The sequence below is a fragment of the Pediculus humanus genome, genomic scaffold, assembly GCF_000006295.1.
Source record: "Pediculus humanus corporis 1103172107521 genomic scaffold, whole genome shotgun sequence".
Taxonomy (NCBI): Eukaryota; Metazoa; Arthropoda; class Insecta; order Psocodea; family Pediculidae; genus Pediculus; species Pediculus humanus.
Genome location: NW_002987137.1, coordinates 64713 through 77892, shown reverse-complemented (window position 1 = coordinate 77892; position 13180 = coordinate 64713). Strand labels below are relative to the sequence as shown.

Below are 13180 nucleotides of genomic sequence, written 5' to 3'. Positions count from 1 at the left end.
TATTATTATTATTTATATATATTGTACCGTACAAAAAGAAACGAATAAAAAATAAATTTTCCCCTCGATTAATTAAATATATGTATATTTATTTAAATTATACTAAACGTGATTAAAAAAAAAAAAACAAATAATAATAATAAATAAATATAATAGAAAGAGAAAGATAGATAGATAGAGATAGAAATAGAGAGAGAGAGAGAGAGAGAGAAAATGTCCATTAATAATCGTAGATTTCGAATTGTACGAACGCAAATTGATTGAAAGAGAAAAAATTTTCTTTGTTTTTATCATTGAACAAAAATATTCATTCTCATATTCAAATAAATATATAAATTTATTCATCATCATTATTATTATCATTATCATTATCATTATCATAATAATAATTATTAATAATTAAAAAGAAAAAAAAAAAAAGAATTTATGTGTGTGTGTGTGTGTGTGTCAAATTATAATTTAAGATTTATTACAAAAAAAAAAAAAATCACTTACAATAAAAAAAAAAAATTATTTATTTATTTATTTAATTAAAATTAATTAATTAATTTAATAATAATAATAATAATAATAATAATAATAATAATAATAATAATAATAATAATAATAATAACAACAACAACAATATTTCAGTTAAATAAATTTTTAAAAAAAATGATTGATTGTTGTATCTCCTTTTTTGTTTTAAAAAATTTTTTTAACCTTTTATTACGTATCCGTTTTTTTTTTTTTTTTTTACGGGTTTAACTGATTCTTCCCTTTTTTTGTGTGTGTACCTGAACCTAAAACCTGAAATTTCGTATTTGAAAAAAAAAAAAAAAGGAAAAAAAAGAAATAATAACCGTCGAGTAGTTTTGTTTTTTGTATTGTAAACGCGCATTTAAAGAACAATTAAAACCCAAGTTAATAATAATAATAATATTACGTTTTGTTTATTTTTTTTTTTTTAATGTTTTTATGTTTTTTTATGTTTTTTTTTTATGTTTTTGTTTTTGTTTTTTTTTTTAAATCCGATTATCGTTTACTTAATTGAATTGCCTAATCCCGAAAAAAAATTACTAACGTTCATCAATACACATTTAATAATATAATTACATTTTATTAAAATTATTTATTTATTTATTTATTATTATTATTAATTATTATTATTATTATTATTTTAATATCTTTTTTTTTCTTCATTTTATTTTATTTTTTAGAATTTCATTTAGAAATTATTTTTTTTTTTTTACATACACTCGATAATAGTGCAATCAATCAATCAATCAATCAGCCATAAACTATTTTATTTGATCGTTTTCGATTATAAATTTAAATAAAAAATCACTCCACAAGTTTATCAATCTTTTTTTTCTTTTTTGTTCTTTTTCCCATTTTCTTTTCTTTTCTATTCTTTCATTTCCTTCTTCTTTCCAGAGTTTTTTCATTCCATTCCATTCCATTAAACAAACTATTCTTATTTTTTTTTTTTTTTTTTTTTTGGAATTATTCAATTTTTTTTTTGTTGAAAAACACAAAACAAATAACTTAATAAGGATTAGAAAACCGAGAAAAATTGTTTTTCTTTTTTTTGTTTTTTTCGTGTCTTTTATTATTATTATTATTATTATTATTAATATTATTTTTGATTCTTTTATATTCACATAAATTAAACGATAATTTATTTAATATAAATATATGCATCATATATATATATATAAATATATATGAGAATATATACAAGTTTTGAATGAAACGAAAAACAAATTCACACGAGAGTTGCAGTCATGTGATAAAGCTGCATTAAAACTTGAACGTGAACCGGCAAACATGAGAGACGATCGTGAGTATTTGAGTCCAATGCCAGCCATGACAATGCGTTGTATCCCTCCAATACGTACCTAATACGTGGGAAAACATTCAAATATGTCGCGGTTCAAAAATACAAATCGAAAGAATAAATAAAAAAAAAAAGAAAAAAAAAATCAAATATCAATTACCTTAAAACGTCGGTTGTGAATTGTGAGTCTAAAGGATGATCCGTGACGGCGGATTGCTGTTGCAACAATTCATCCGAACTTTGCTGTATGGAGGGACTGTGCATGTGAAGAGCATTTTTCAAAAATGCCGGACAAACGTTTTCCAAATGTGGGCAAGAAGCCCAAAACCACGAGGGCATGGGACCGGTCGGAGCTGTGGATACGAAATATCCCAAAGCCAAAGGTTGTTGTAAAAGAGTTCCGACTTCTTCTTGACCGTCGCTACCTCCGCCGTTCTAATGAGAAAAAGAAAAAAAAATTGAAAAATGTAAGAAATATGTCAAACTCCACGCGTTCTCTTTTTCATATTAACATAAAAACTAACTCTTGACGGTACATTGCATGGAAAAGATCCTTGTTGATCCATATTTCCTTCCATGTTACACGACGGACTTCCTTGCTGACTCATTGAATCGTTTCTCCTTGGACTTCCTGTGGGACTTTGAACGCCACCAGGACAAGCATCCGGCCAGGTACTGAATATATCGTTTAAATCTTGTATTCCGTTTATGTCTTCCACGTCGTCTTCGTTCAAGGCAGAAAATATATCGTCATCTCCGAGATCTGGTCCGTTTATATGCTGTTCGTTAAAAGCAGTCTGCGAAGACTAAAAATAGATGAAAAAAAAAAAAAAAACCAATTAATAAAAACATTTTCCATTAGAAACAATATTCTGGATGCATATTCTCTTCATACCTGAGAGGTAGCTGATGTCGGGAATACAAGAATGTGAGTGCAAGTAACATCGTGAGGAGTCGACAATTGACAATTGACGGATGTTTGACTGAATCTTTCATCCGGAGTGAATTGATCGGGCATGAGCCTCAGTGCCGAATCCGGTTCTAAAGACACCAAACATGCGCTCAATATGCAAGGAACATCCGTCGGTGAAAGTAAACTGCACTGATTGCATATTTCTCTTAAGTGCTTTGAAGCTTTTAAGAGAGCTTTGCGACTCAGCAACCAACTCCATCCTACAAAAACAAACAAACAAACAAACAAACAAACGTTATTGTAAAAGTTTCAAAACATTCACACATGTATTTTTATTTAGAAACGTTAGTAACCTTTAAGTTCTCCGTGACCTATTCTTCCGATTCGTCCGACAACCAATCTCCAGGGTTGAACGCTTTGAGAAATTATACCCAATATAAAATCCATAAGTTTTTGTAGACCCACTCTTCGCGCGGAAGCTTTTTTCCTTCGACTCCTATTAGGGATTTCAATGTTTATGGTTTGCGATTCAAATATAGAACCGGTGTCGTCTGTGGCAACCGTCAATAACATTCTCTGATCTTCCGAAAGACAATAGCTCACATAAAGAACCGAACAATGTTGAGGATTCGACTTCCCGAAAGATTCGTTTGATTCGACTCTTTCTTTATGCGGAGCCAATATGTACGGGGGACTGTACAACCTGTAAGGTGCTCGATTTTTTTCCTTAAAAAAAAAAAAAAATTTATCAATTTACATAAAATCAAGCAATGCAAAAAAAAAACAAAAGATTAAAATTAATTTTCTTACATCTTTATTCTTCAGGAAAAGATCTGCTAAAGCAGCAGAACCAAACCCGGTTAACGATTTAACATTTGACGTGTGAACCAAAAGTCTTCGACACTGAGAAAACACCGAAAGAGCTAAAGATCTCATATGATCGTTGAGCCTCGTGCTTTCCCTAGCTTTTCCCAATTCAAATATGCTTTCAAGTGATATAATCTGAACGCTAATGTTCGAACGAACGCTTTCCGGTACGGAAGAAAGCACGGCCGAGTAGCATCGTAACAAAGCCAAAAGAGAAAGCCTTTGAAGATCAACATTATCAGAGCCCAGTGTGAATGGCTCAACGAGATAAATAACAACCGTGGGAGGGTCTGAATCATCTTCATCGTGTCCGTAGTCGATGGGTCCTTGACAAGAACTTCCAATTGTGGGATTTTCTGTTTCTAAAAACGAAAATACAAATCATTATTATTATTATTATTATTATTATTATTGGTATTTTACATTAACTTAGAAAAACTTTTTTTTTTTACCTATATCTGAGATCGGAGTTGATGGTGCCCTTTCCGGCACGACATTAATAGTAGAATCCGTCGAAGTAGGCGGAGGAGTCGGTTTTTCCACTTTTGTTATACCTTCCGGAGGATCCAATAAAGTTTTATCCATAGTAACTTGCGATAAATGAGGGGCGAGGTGATATTTGCAAGCTTGAGCATAGAGTTTTAATAGATTACAAATTGAGTTATCTCCTAAATTAGTAAACCATTCGTCTACCGGCTCCTTCGAAAGTTTAGTAGCCGCAGCTTTTCCAACTCTAAGAATTCCGTCGCGTAAAACTTTCGTTATGGGCGAATGACGTCCAAGTCGACAAACCTAAGCGTGAAATAAATAAAATATTTGGTCATTATTATTATTATTATTTCATCGGAATTAAGAGCATAAGTTTAAACGAAGGATACGTACCTCATACGTTGAACTAAGCTCTTTGAAAAATGTTCGAACTTTTTGAAGAATAAAGTCATTTTCAGGGGTGACAACGATGTAAGCCACATCTCTTGAATAAGAATACGGTTCCAACAATAATTTATCCCAAAAGTGTAACGCATAGGGAGATAAAGAGAGCCAATCTTTTTCGTAACCGACAAGAAGGGAAGGAATGGGTTGAGGTTCGCATCTGTCATCGGTTCCCCTACCCGCTAGCCTGTGAAATTGTCTCCACGTGAGAGGACCAGACACGGTGTACGGAGCTTCCCAAAGTCTTGTCGTGCATTTTTTCTGAATGGCTTCTTGAAGGATTGGTTGCAAATTTTTCATGACTCTCACAATGTCTTGATTACACTGAGGCCCGCGAGCTCTAAGGTATGGCCACCTATGAACACTGGGTAAACACGGAACTTTTGAATGTCTCATAAGGGAGTCTTCGGTTTTACAAATAGCCGAAGAAGTTTCCATCGATAATCTTCCCTGTTCTAGTGCTAAAACCGTTACGTCGTTACAATCGGTAAACTCTAAAACGTTTACCATTGTCGGATATGGAATCACATTAGTATAATTTCTATAAAGCCTAGCAGCACGATGTAATGAATTACTAGAATTTTGTATAACAACAAATTGTTCCCGTAACAATTCTAAAATGTTTTGAGGAATAATATCTAATGATTCACTGACGGAACTGTCCATATTAATATTTTCTTTGTTCATGCTTGCTAAGTACGAAAATAATGAATTTTTCCGTCTTTCATTGGGATCTTCAGCGAGTCCCGTGATTTCGAGTTCGTCTTCGTAAAATAAACCCGATTTGTGAGATAATCTTCGGTTTACGACGGCGCTAAAACCGCAATTACAACGAATTGAATCCTCTTCGTGATGACTATGGGAGTTATGCGGCGGAGATCCTGGGTTAGTCATCATTCCGTAAGGAGGAGGAGGACCGTTCATGCCTAATGATGGGAACGGAGAATTCGAAGGTGCGGAATGGCTTTGCTGCGTTTGCAAGTAAAAAGCGGCATCCGCTCCGCGAATATTTCCTACACATTTTGGTCCGGCATTGCAAACACATAGTGTACAGCTGTCAAAATTATGATCTCTAAAAATATTGAAACCTGTGTCAGAAAGTAAAATATTGACCACGAGGGAGTTAGCTTCAGGAGCCCTTGCCACTACGGGAGTTGGCGCCGGTTCCACCGAATTGATGTTCTTGTTTAGGTAAGAACTAGCCGTAGAAGTGGCAGGGCTTGGCATTTCGTAAAGCGGAGGCGGGCAAGGTGTTCGGACACCTCCTCCAACGCTTCCAGGACCCTTGAACATGTTGGTCATCATTGGGCTCGGCGGGAAATGACCAGCCGGGCTAATTGGACTCAATCCAGTGCGAGGAACATGCTGATGTGCTACAGATCCTGGCCTGCTTGGAGTGTTGGTTGTCGAGTTGTTTGTTGTGGTTGTTGTAGTCATTGTTGTTGTTGTTGTGGTTGATGATGATGTTGCTTGACTCGATGTAGAGGTAGGTTTCTCCTGAGGCTGGAGCCACGAAGGCTTGTACACACAATTTGAAGGCAGGGTAATGGGTGGCAGATTTTGGCTTGGGAGATTAGTTAAAGGTGCATACTTTGAAGACCCTACCATTTTATACATTAACGGAGGCCGAAAAACGTAAGACCAGTCCTGAAATAGGTTAAACGATAAAAAATTATTAATATTACAAAAATTTTTAACGAACAAAACAATTAAGGAAAAAAAGACCAACTTCGATAGGCTCCTCTTGGGGACTTCCCAAATTTGGATATATTTCCTGCTTGAATCGAGTAATGATAGGGCCATCAGTCATTTCGTTGACTTGACCGTCACTCAAATGACCGGATGGAGACGCTATCGGATTATGCTCCATTGAAGGTGGAGTCGGGAACATTTTGCATAGTTCTTCAGGTCTAAGAATGCCAGCGTGAGTGGCTCCGCCGCTTCCCCTCGGAGGTTTAACCAGCAAGGTTTGAGAATTTTCTTCCATGAACCCGGCGGGTTTATTAGAATTTGGAGGAGTTGGAACTTGAACGGGTTCATCACTAGACGTATCGTCTGAATTGTCAAAGATTTGATCTAAATCCCTATAGGAAGCGGTCAATCCTTCACTTGTGAACAAATTACCAGAGGTACATTTCGATGTACCGTTGGATCCATCAAACTTTCTGTCTTCGTCCTAAAAAAAATTTACATTACTTCTTATATTTAAATTTAGGAACACACCCCCTCTCCCTTGAAAATTATAATACAACTTATATGTATATATATTTAATCAACAACTTTTAATTTTGCAAAAATTTTTAAACTTACGTTCGCAGCTGTAACGTCATCGTCGAATTCATACGGATCAGACCTTTTTACGCCCGGAGCAGGAGTCCCTACCTGACATGGTTCGCTGGTATCAGAGGCTACTGAACTTGGTTCCTGTTTAACTTGAATTTTTATCGTTTGTGGTGGAGGAGTCGGAGCTCGATTTGGTTGATGAGAAGCGTACAAGTCTCCCAGGTAAGACCTTTTACGAGATTCTTTAGTATCCGGTTTAAATTTTTTAACAGGGTAATTTAACCTAAAATGAAAGGAAAATATTACAATATTTAAAAATGAATGGCTTCAACGTAAAAAAAAGGAAAATGTTTCATAAGCGATCTTCAAAATCAATTATTGACTATTTTTGATCAGATTTTGATTTATGAAATTTATTATAAGCAAAGCTTTAAACTCAATCGATGAACTTTTTCGTTTGAGGTCTGATTACACCTTGCTGTGTATGATGACCTTAAATATTATTATGCCTTCTTACAAATCAATCAATCAAGGCCTTTATTAAAAAAATTATTTTAAAATTAACTTACCACGCGTCCAAAGTTGAATAATCGTATAAATATTCGGATGGTTGATGTTCTTCTTCGATGACGAGATTTTCATATTCCTTCCACGCGAGGATCGGTCTTTTAAGAATGGGAAAGGAATTACTGGGACTGGGTTGAACGTTATTTACGACGGGCTGAAGAGGAATATTTTCATTAGTATTAGTTATTTTATTATCACCACTGTTTGAATTTGGGTAAGGACTGAACGCCTGGTTAGCAGATGAAACCGACTTAGGATTGGGGACATCAGGAGTGGCAGCCGGCGTGCTTTTGTCATGAGTTTCCATCGGAGTCGAAGGTTGATTCGGCTGACTGTTGCTCGCGGGAGGATGCGGACTCAGAGTGGGCATAGTCGGATCGGCCGGCGGTATGCTCGCCGGTTGCGAATGAGGATTGGGTAGGGGAGAAGGAGCGGCGGAAGCTGGAGAACCTACCGAAGGAACAGGAAGAGAATCGTTTAAGCCTGTGCTATGTATCGATGGTACTGCATTCGGAGTCATCGATTGTCCCCTAAGATATGAAGGTGGTCCACAAGGAGTCCCTGACCCTGCTGTCGATCTGCAAGTTATCGAAAATATTATTTTATTTAATTATTTGTTTTTCAAAAAAAAAAAAAAAAAAAAAAATTTTTGTGTCTTTAAAATAATCACCAATCGTAAGTTTTTCACTTTGGTTTCGTATGTTTATCTAAACCGTTAGCATAAAGGCAAAAGCATTTTGATACAAATAACATGCCATCATTTCATGCACCAAAAAGGCAAAAGTTAATGCATATCATTGCTACTTACACATCCTCAAATTAATACTACTCATAAATTATTATTATTCTTATTGACGTCATTTACCTACCACCAAATAATACAACTCTGACAAAATCAAAGTGATATGTTTAAAAATTTGAAAAAAAAAAAAAAAATTTACGAGGTTTCGAAGCTTCATATATTTTTTTTTTTATTGCGGATGAGCGGATTAATTAAGAAATGAATGAACACACGTAAGGCATATATATACTGATTAATTTGATTTTGACCCTTCAAACACCTTAAAATTATGGCAAAAGTGGTGCAACAATAGCCGCTGTTGTTGTAAAGGTTTTAGTTTTTTTTTTAAAGCTTTTTATTATTAACAAAAAAAAAAAAAAAGAAAAAAATCTACAAATTAGCAAGGTTTTAAGTTGTGCCACTTCCAATTTTTTTTCGCATCGAAAAAAAAAAAGCTCGACAGATGTTATTATTATTATTATTATTAATGAATTTTTTCCCCCTTTTTTTTTTTTTATTTACAGTTATTAGCGATGATGCTTGAGCCCAACCAAAAAAAAAAAAAAGCACAAGTTTTATAAGACTCGAACAAAAAAAAAAAAAAAAAAATCGATGGATGGTTTTATATTCTTCTCCTCGCAATGTCGCCCCCATTTTTGTTATTCATTCATTTTTTTATAAAGGCGCAAGCAAAGGAGTCATCAGAGTATTTTAACCATCCTACCTTTTTTTTTTTCAACCAGGTCGAATAATTAAAAATTGGAACGCATTTAGGTTAAAAAATGTACAATGATGAAGGTAAATGTTTTTTTTTTTTTGGTAAATGATGGTGAGTGATGATTGTAGAGACATCTTTCTACAAACCTCACTATAGGGCCTTCAAAGCCATCATCATCAGGTCTTCGATGAAATGGAATTCTTCTCGGGGTTTTTTGTTCAGTTTTCACATTTCCCATACTACTACTTCCACCACATCCGATTTTCCAACTTTGATTTTTTTTACACCTGGAACTTTAAATTGTTTTTATACAACTTAACCCACCCGACATTAATTTAAAATTTTTTTTTTTCTCTCTCTTATCAATCATAGAAATTATTATTATTATTATTATTATTATTATTATTATTATTATTATTATTATTATTATTATTATTTTAAGAATTTCGAAACGCTATAAATTGTATTCGAAAAAGTTAAAAAAAAAAAAAAAAACTACGATAACTACCAAAAAAAAAAAAAAAAAAACATTAAATAAAAATGAGATAATAATAATAATTAATCACACGTAATTATACAAAAACTACGGGGAACAAAATAGTAAGTAAATATTCAAGAAAATCCCTTACAAAATTACATAAGTAAATTCTGTTAGTCTCTTTCTATTCTATTATCATAATAGCACAAAAGCCCCCTCGATAAAAAAAAAAAAAAAAAATTTAAAAGTCCCTCTCTCTCTCTCTCTCTCTCTATAAAAAAGAATATGAAGAATTTTTTCATTTCTCTACATTTCGATATGCTAAATCGTTTTTATACAAAAGTGCACGTTAATATATATATATATATATTAAAATTTAAACCCCAACGACGTTTCAATAAACAAATTATTACCGTAAGAGATTTACTTTTTCTATCTATTTTTCATTTAAAAATAAACAACATACAGAAAAATAATAAACAAATAGAAAAATAAGTAATAAAAAGAATTATCGTGTATATATATATGCGCGTAAACATAATGATACTCTTTACATATATATATAAACGATAACCCGATCAATGCAAATAAATAAATTACAAAAATCGACATAAAACAAGACAAATTAATTTTTTATATATATAAATTTAAGAATTGATCTACTAAGTTAAGAAAAAGAGAACTAAACTTAAACTATGCCGATTCAAACTCATACATATTTATATGCAAATCCACGAGAGAAAAAAAGAGAAAGAAAACCTATTTTTAGGCATTAAAATCCTCTTTTTTTTTTCTCTCTCTCTCTCTCTTTCTCTCCCTTCAGTTTCCTCGAATAAATTTACTATACAACAAAAACGGAAAAAATGTGGATTATTTATAAAAATTTTTTATTATAATTTTATATTTTGAATAGGTAGGTGATTTGTGCTAACGCGTAGCTAGCTAACTAGCCTGCAATTAATCATGCTTATCCAATCTAAAAAGAATCAAACTTGTCAAGGTTAAAACATGAGAAAAACCAGCCAAAGATTTAAAAAAGAAAAGAGTGTGTATAGCTTCTTTTTTGCATTTCAATGGTCAATCGAGTCACGATCCTTAGGGAAAATCCTCAATTTTTAAATCCACGAGTGAATTTTCCCTCCCTCCTCCCCTCCCCCCATTTACTTTTCATTTTTTTAAAGTATTCATTCAAAAGAAATGAACCATCGTGGACGGCATAGTTTAAGTTTTTTTTTTTTTTTTTAGAAAAAAATAAAAATAAATAAATTTCTGCAGACAATTAAACAAAACAATTTTGTGTCATTCGGTGTGAAAATTTTTTAAAACTTACTTTGAGCAGTTGCAAGTTGCTTTCCTTGTGGGATCCGTAAAATCCCATTGACCCAATTGAGTTGAAGCTTTTTCTTCGCTATCCGGATCCAAAGCGTTAAGAATACTATCTTGCCAAACCCATTCGGGCATTCTGACTGCTGCCGGTTGTGTGTTATGCATCGATTTCAAATGATACCCACTGCTTATGGCGTGGTATTCGGATGCCATGATCGATGGAGTTACCAGAGTGGGTTTCTTCTTATTGGGACATGGGGAACACGGTGGCGATGCCGGACCTAAATTTAACAAAAAAAATGGAAAAAGATCCTCGTTGACACATTGTTTAAAAATTGTTAACAACAACAACAACAACAACGAATGAACTCATTGAAACCGAATATTACCTAATCAATTACAGGAATAAATAAATAAATAAATAAAAAATTGCAAACGAAAACAAATAAACAAATAATTAACAAGTGTAAATTTTTAAACGATTAATAATCGAGAACTCTCTAGAAAATTTAATTTATAAAACGGAAAGATTTAAAAAAAATAAATAAATAAATAAATTCACGATCAACTTACCAGAACTCATTTTTTTATTATTATTATTATTGTTGTTGTTGTTGTTAGCCCCTGGAGAAGCTTTTCCTAACAGACATGATGTCGGAGCCACCGGAGTTCCCTGATCGTCCATATCCGTTACCAAAACGTAACAAGAGGGATATTTCATTTTGACACCTCCGACGAGGATTTCGACGACTGGAGGCGGAAGACCGGGATCCGGATCCCTACCCAGATACTTGCTGTGAATCGGGTAAAATTTCCTCCATTCTTCTAAAAATCGTGACGCGGTCGAATCTGAATTCTTATACGCGACTCCAGTTAAATTTCCCGCCAAACCGTTGGGCGCCAATATGACGGGAGTTCCTGTCGTCGATGCCTGAGCCGCTGCTAAATGCTGCCGGGTAAGGCTGTATACGGGCGGATGCTCTCTCACATCGACGCTCGCACAAACCGTTGATTCTCCGTGAACGAAAAATGCAAACGAAAAAGAGAGATATGTGCTGTGGACGACAACAAAAAAAAATTATTATTATTATTTTCTTTACAATCGTCATAATCCAAATCTGTTTAACCCCCTCCTTACTTTTTTCCAAGAATTTTTTCATGGCCTTCGTGGGGTTGAACGAAAAATTTTCCAAGTCTAACGCAATCCCTCGACAGAAGACATCGTTCAATTAGATTATGAAGAGCTTTGAAGAGTAAAGAGCGGCATTCGTAATTGAGTCCAGTCTCCCAAGATCCCTGTTGACCCTCTGGAGAGAGAAAAAAAAAAAAAATTTTTGAATACTTTATTATTATTATTATTATTTTTAGAATTCACAGACGTTTTAATATTGAAATCGAAATAGTTAAAAAGAAGGAAAGTTTTATTTTTTTTTTTGCATCTGTTTTCTATTTACAAAATAAGAAAAAAATTAATAATAATAATAATAATAAAATGAACATCTTTCTTTTGCTTTTAACAACCCATCAACCGTTAAAAATTTTTTCACCCTTCGATTCATTCTGGAAAAAAAACCAAGTTGATTCCGACAACAAGAGGACATATCAGCGCCATCGTTCACGGTCGAAACGACCATGCCGCCAACCAATTATCGATTATTTGTGTCATTTGATTCCGTCGCATTTTAACCTCCCACAACCCACCCCCATCCCCTAACGTATCAACACCATTTATCTCGTCAAAATTTCCAACTTTTTTTTTTTCTAAGTATTGACTATTTCTCACACTCCCACACTACCGATAATGAACTACTACTTATGATGAATTTTTACAATTTGATTATCATCGCCATTTTCCTTCTCTTTTCTTTCTTTTAAACAAAGAGAGAAAATTTTATTTGACAAAAATTCTCTCGACTCCAAAATCTCGATATCGATATCGTTTGAAAACAACAGGGTCAGACATTTTTTTTTTTTTTTTTTTAAATAAACTTGTTGATTTTGAACGAAATTAATTATCAAATTCGGATTATATCAAGTGTTTTAATGCATTTTCGTAGAGAGAGAGAGAGAGAGAGAGAGAGAGAGAGAGAGAGAGAATTTTCGAAAAGAGCTTATAATAATAATAATAATAATTAAAATCTCACACCCCCTTTCAATTACAGGAGATTTCGATTTTTTTCTTCGAATACGAATCGAGCTAAAAATCCCAAATGCAAGGCGCATCATCTTTGTATTCAATTTTTTTTTTTTACAAGGATTTAACAAAAACAAACAAACAAACAAACAAACAAACGTTTAAAAAAGAATATTATGCAAGTGAAAAAAAAAAAAAAAAGAAAACCATGAAAATTGAGGTCACAACAATCATCAAAATAAAAACGACCGATTAAATTCTCTGCCAATTTTTTTTTTTTTTTTTTTTTTTGTTCCTTTTTATTTTCGGCACCCTAATTTCGAGAGAAAAAAAAAAAAAAAGTAATAAGGAAATAAAAAAG

The 13180-nt window shown here is 33.2% G+C and overlaps 1 protein-coding gene across 1 annotated transcript in view; it reads right to left on the bottom strand.

Annotated features, from left to right (window-relative positions):
• Positions 1-1747: 1747 nt before the first annotated feature.
• Positions 1748-13180, bottom strand: part of Phum_PHUM174820 (Thyroid hormone receptor-associated protein, putative) — a gene marked incomplete at both ends in the record, with an annotated part of 21014 nt that continues 9581 nt past the window's right edge. The window contains 16 exons of the mRNA XM_002425069.1: positions 1748-1880; positions 1980-2254; positions 2344-2625; positions 2715-2992; positions 3086-3458; positions 3543-3961; positions 4052-4391; positions 4482-5388; positions 5506-6179; positions 6262-6708; positions 6843-7098; positions 7385-7960; positions 9028-9168; positions 10690-10966; positions 11259-11740; positions 11824-11992. Of these exons, the coding sequence (XP_002425114.1) occupies positions 1748-1880; positions 1980-2254; positions 2344-2625; positions 2715-2992; positions 3086-3458; positions 3543-3961; positions 4052-4391; positions 4482-5388; positions 5506-6179; positions 6262-6708; positions 6843-7098; positions 7385-7960; positions 9028-9168; positions 10690-10966; positions 11259-11740; positions 11824-11992 (6029 nt within the window). The remainder of the gene's footprint in view (positions 1881-1979; positions 2255-2343; positions 2626-2714; positions 2993-3085; positions 3459-3542; positions 3962-4051; positions 4392-4481; positions 5389-5505; positions 6180-6261; positions 6709-6842; positions 7099-7384; positions 7961-9027; positions 9169-10689; positions 10967-11258; positions 11741-11823; positions 11993-13180) is intronic.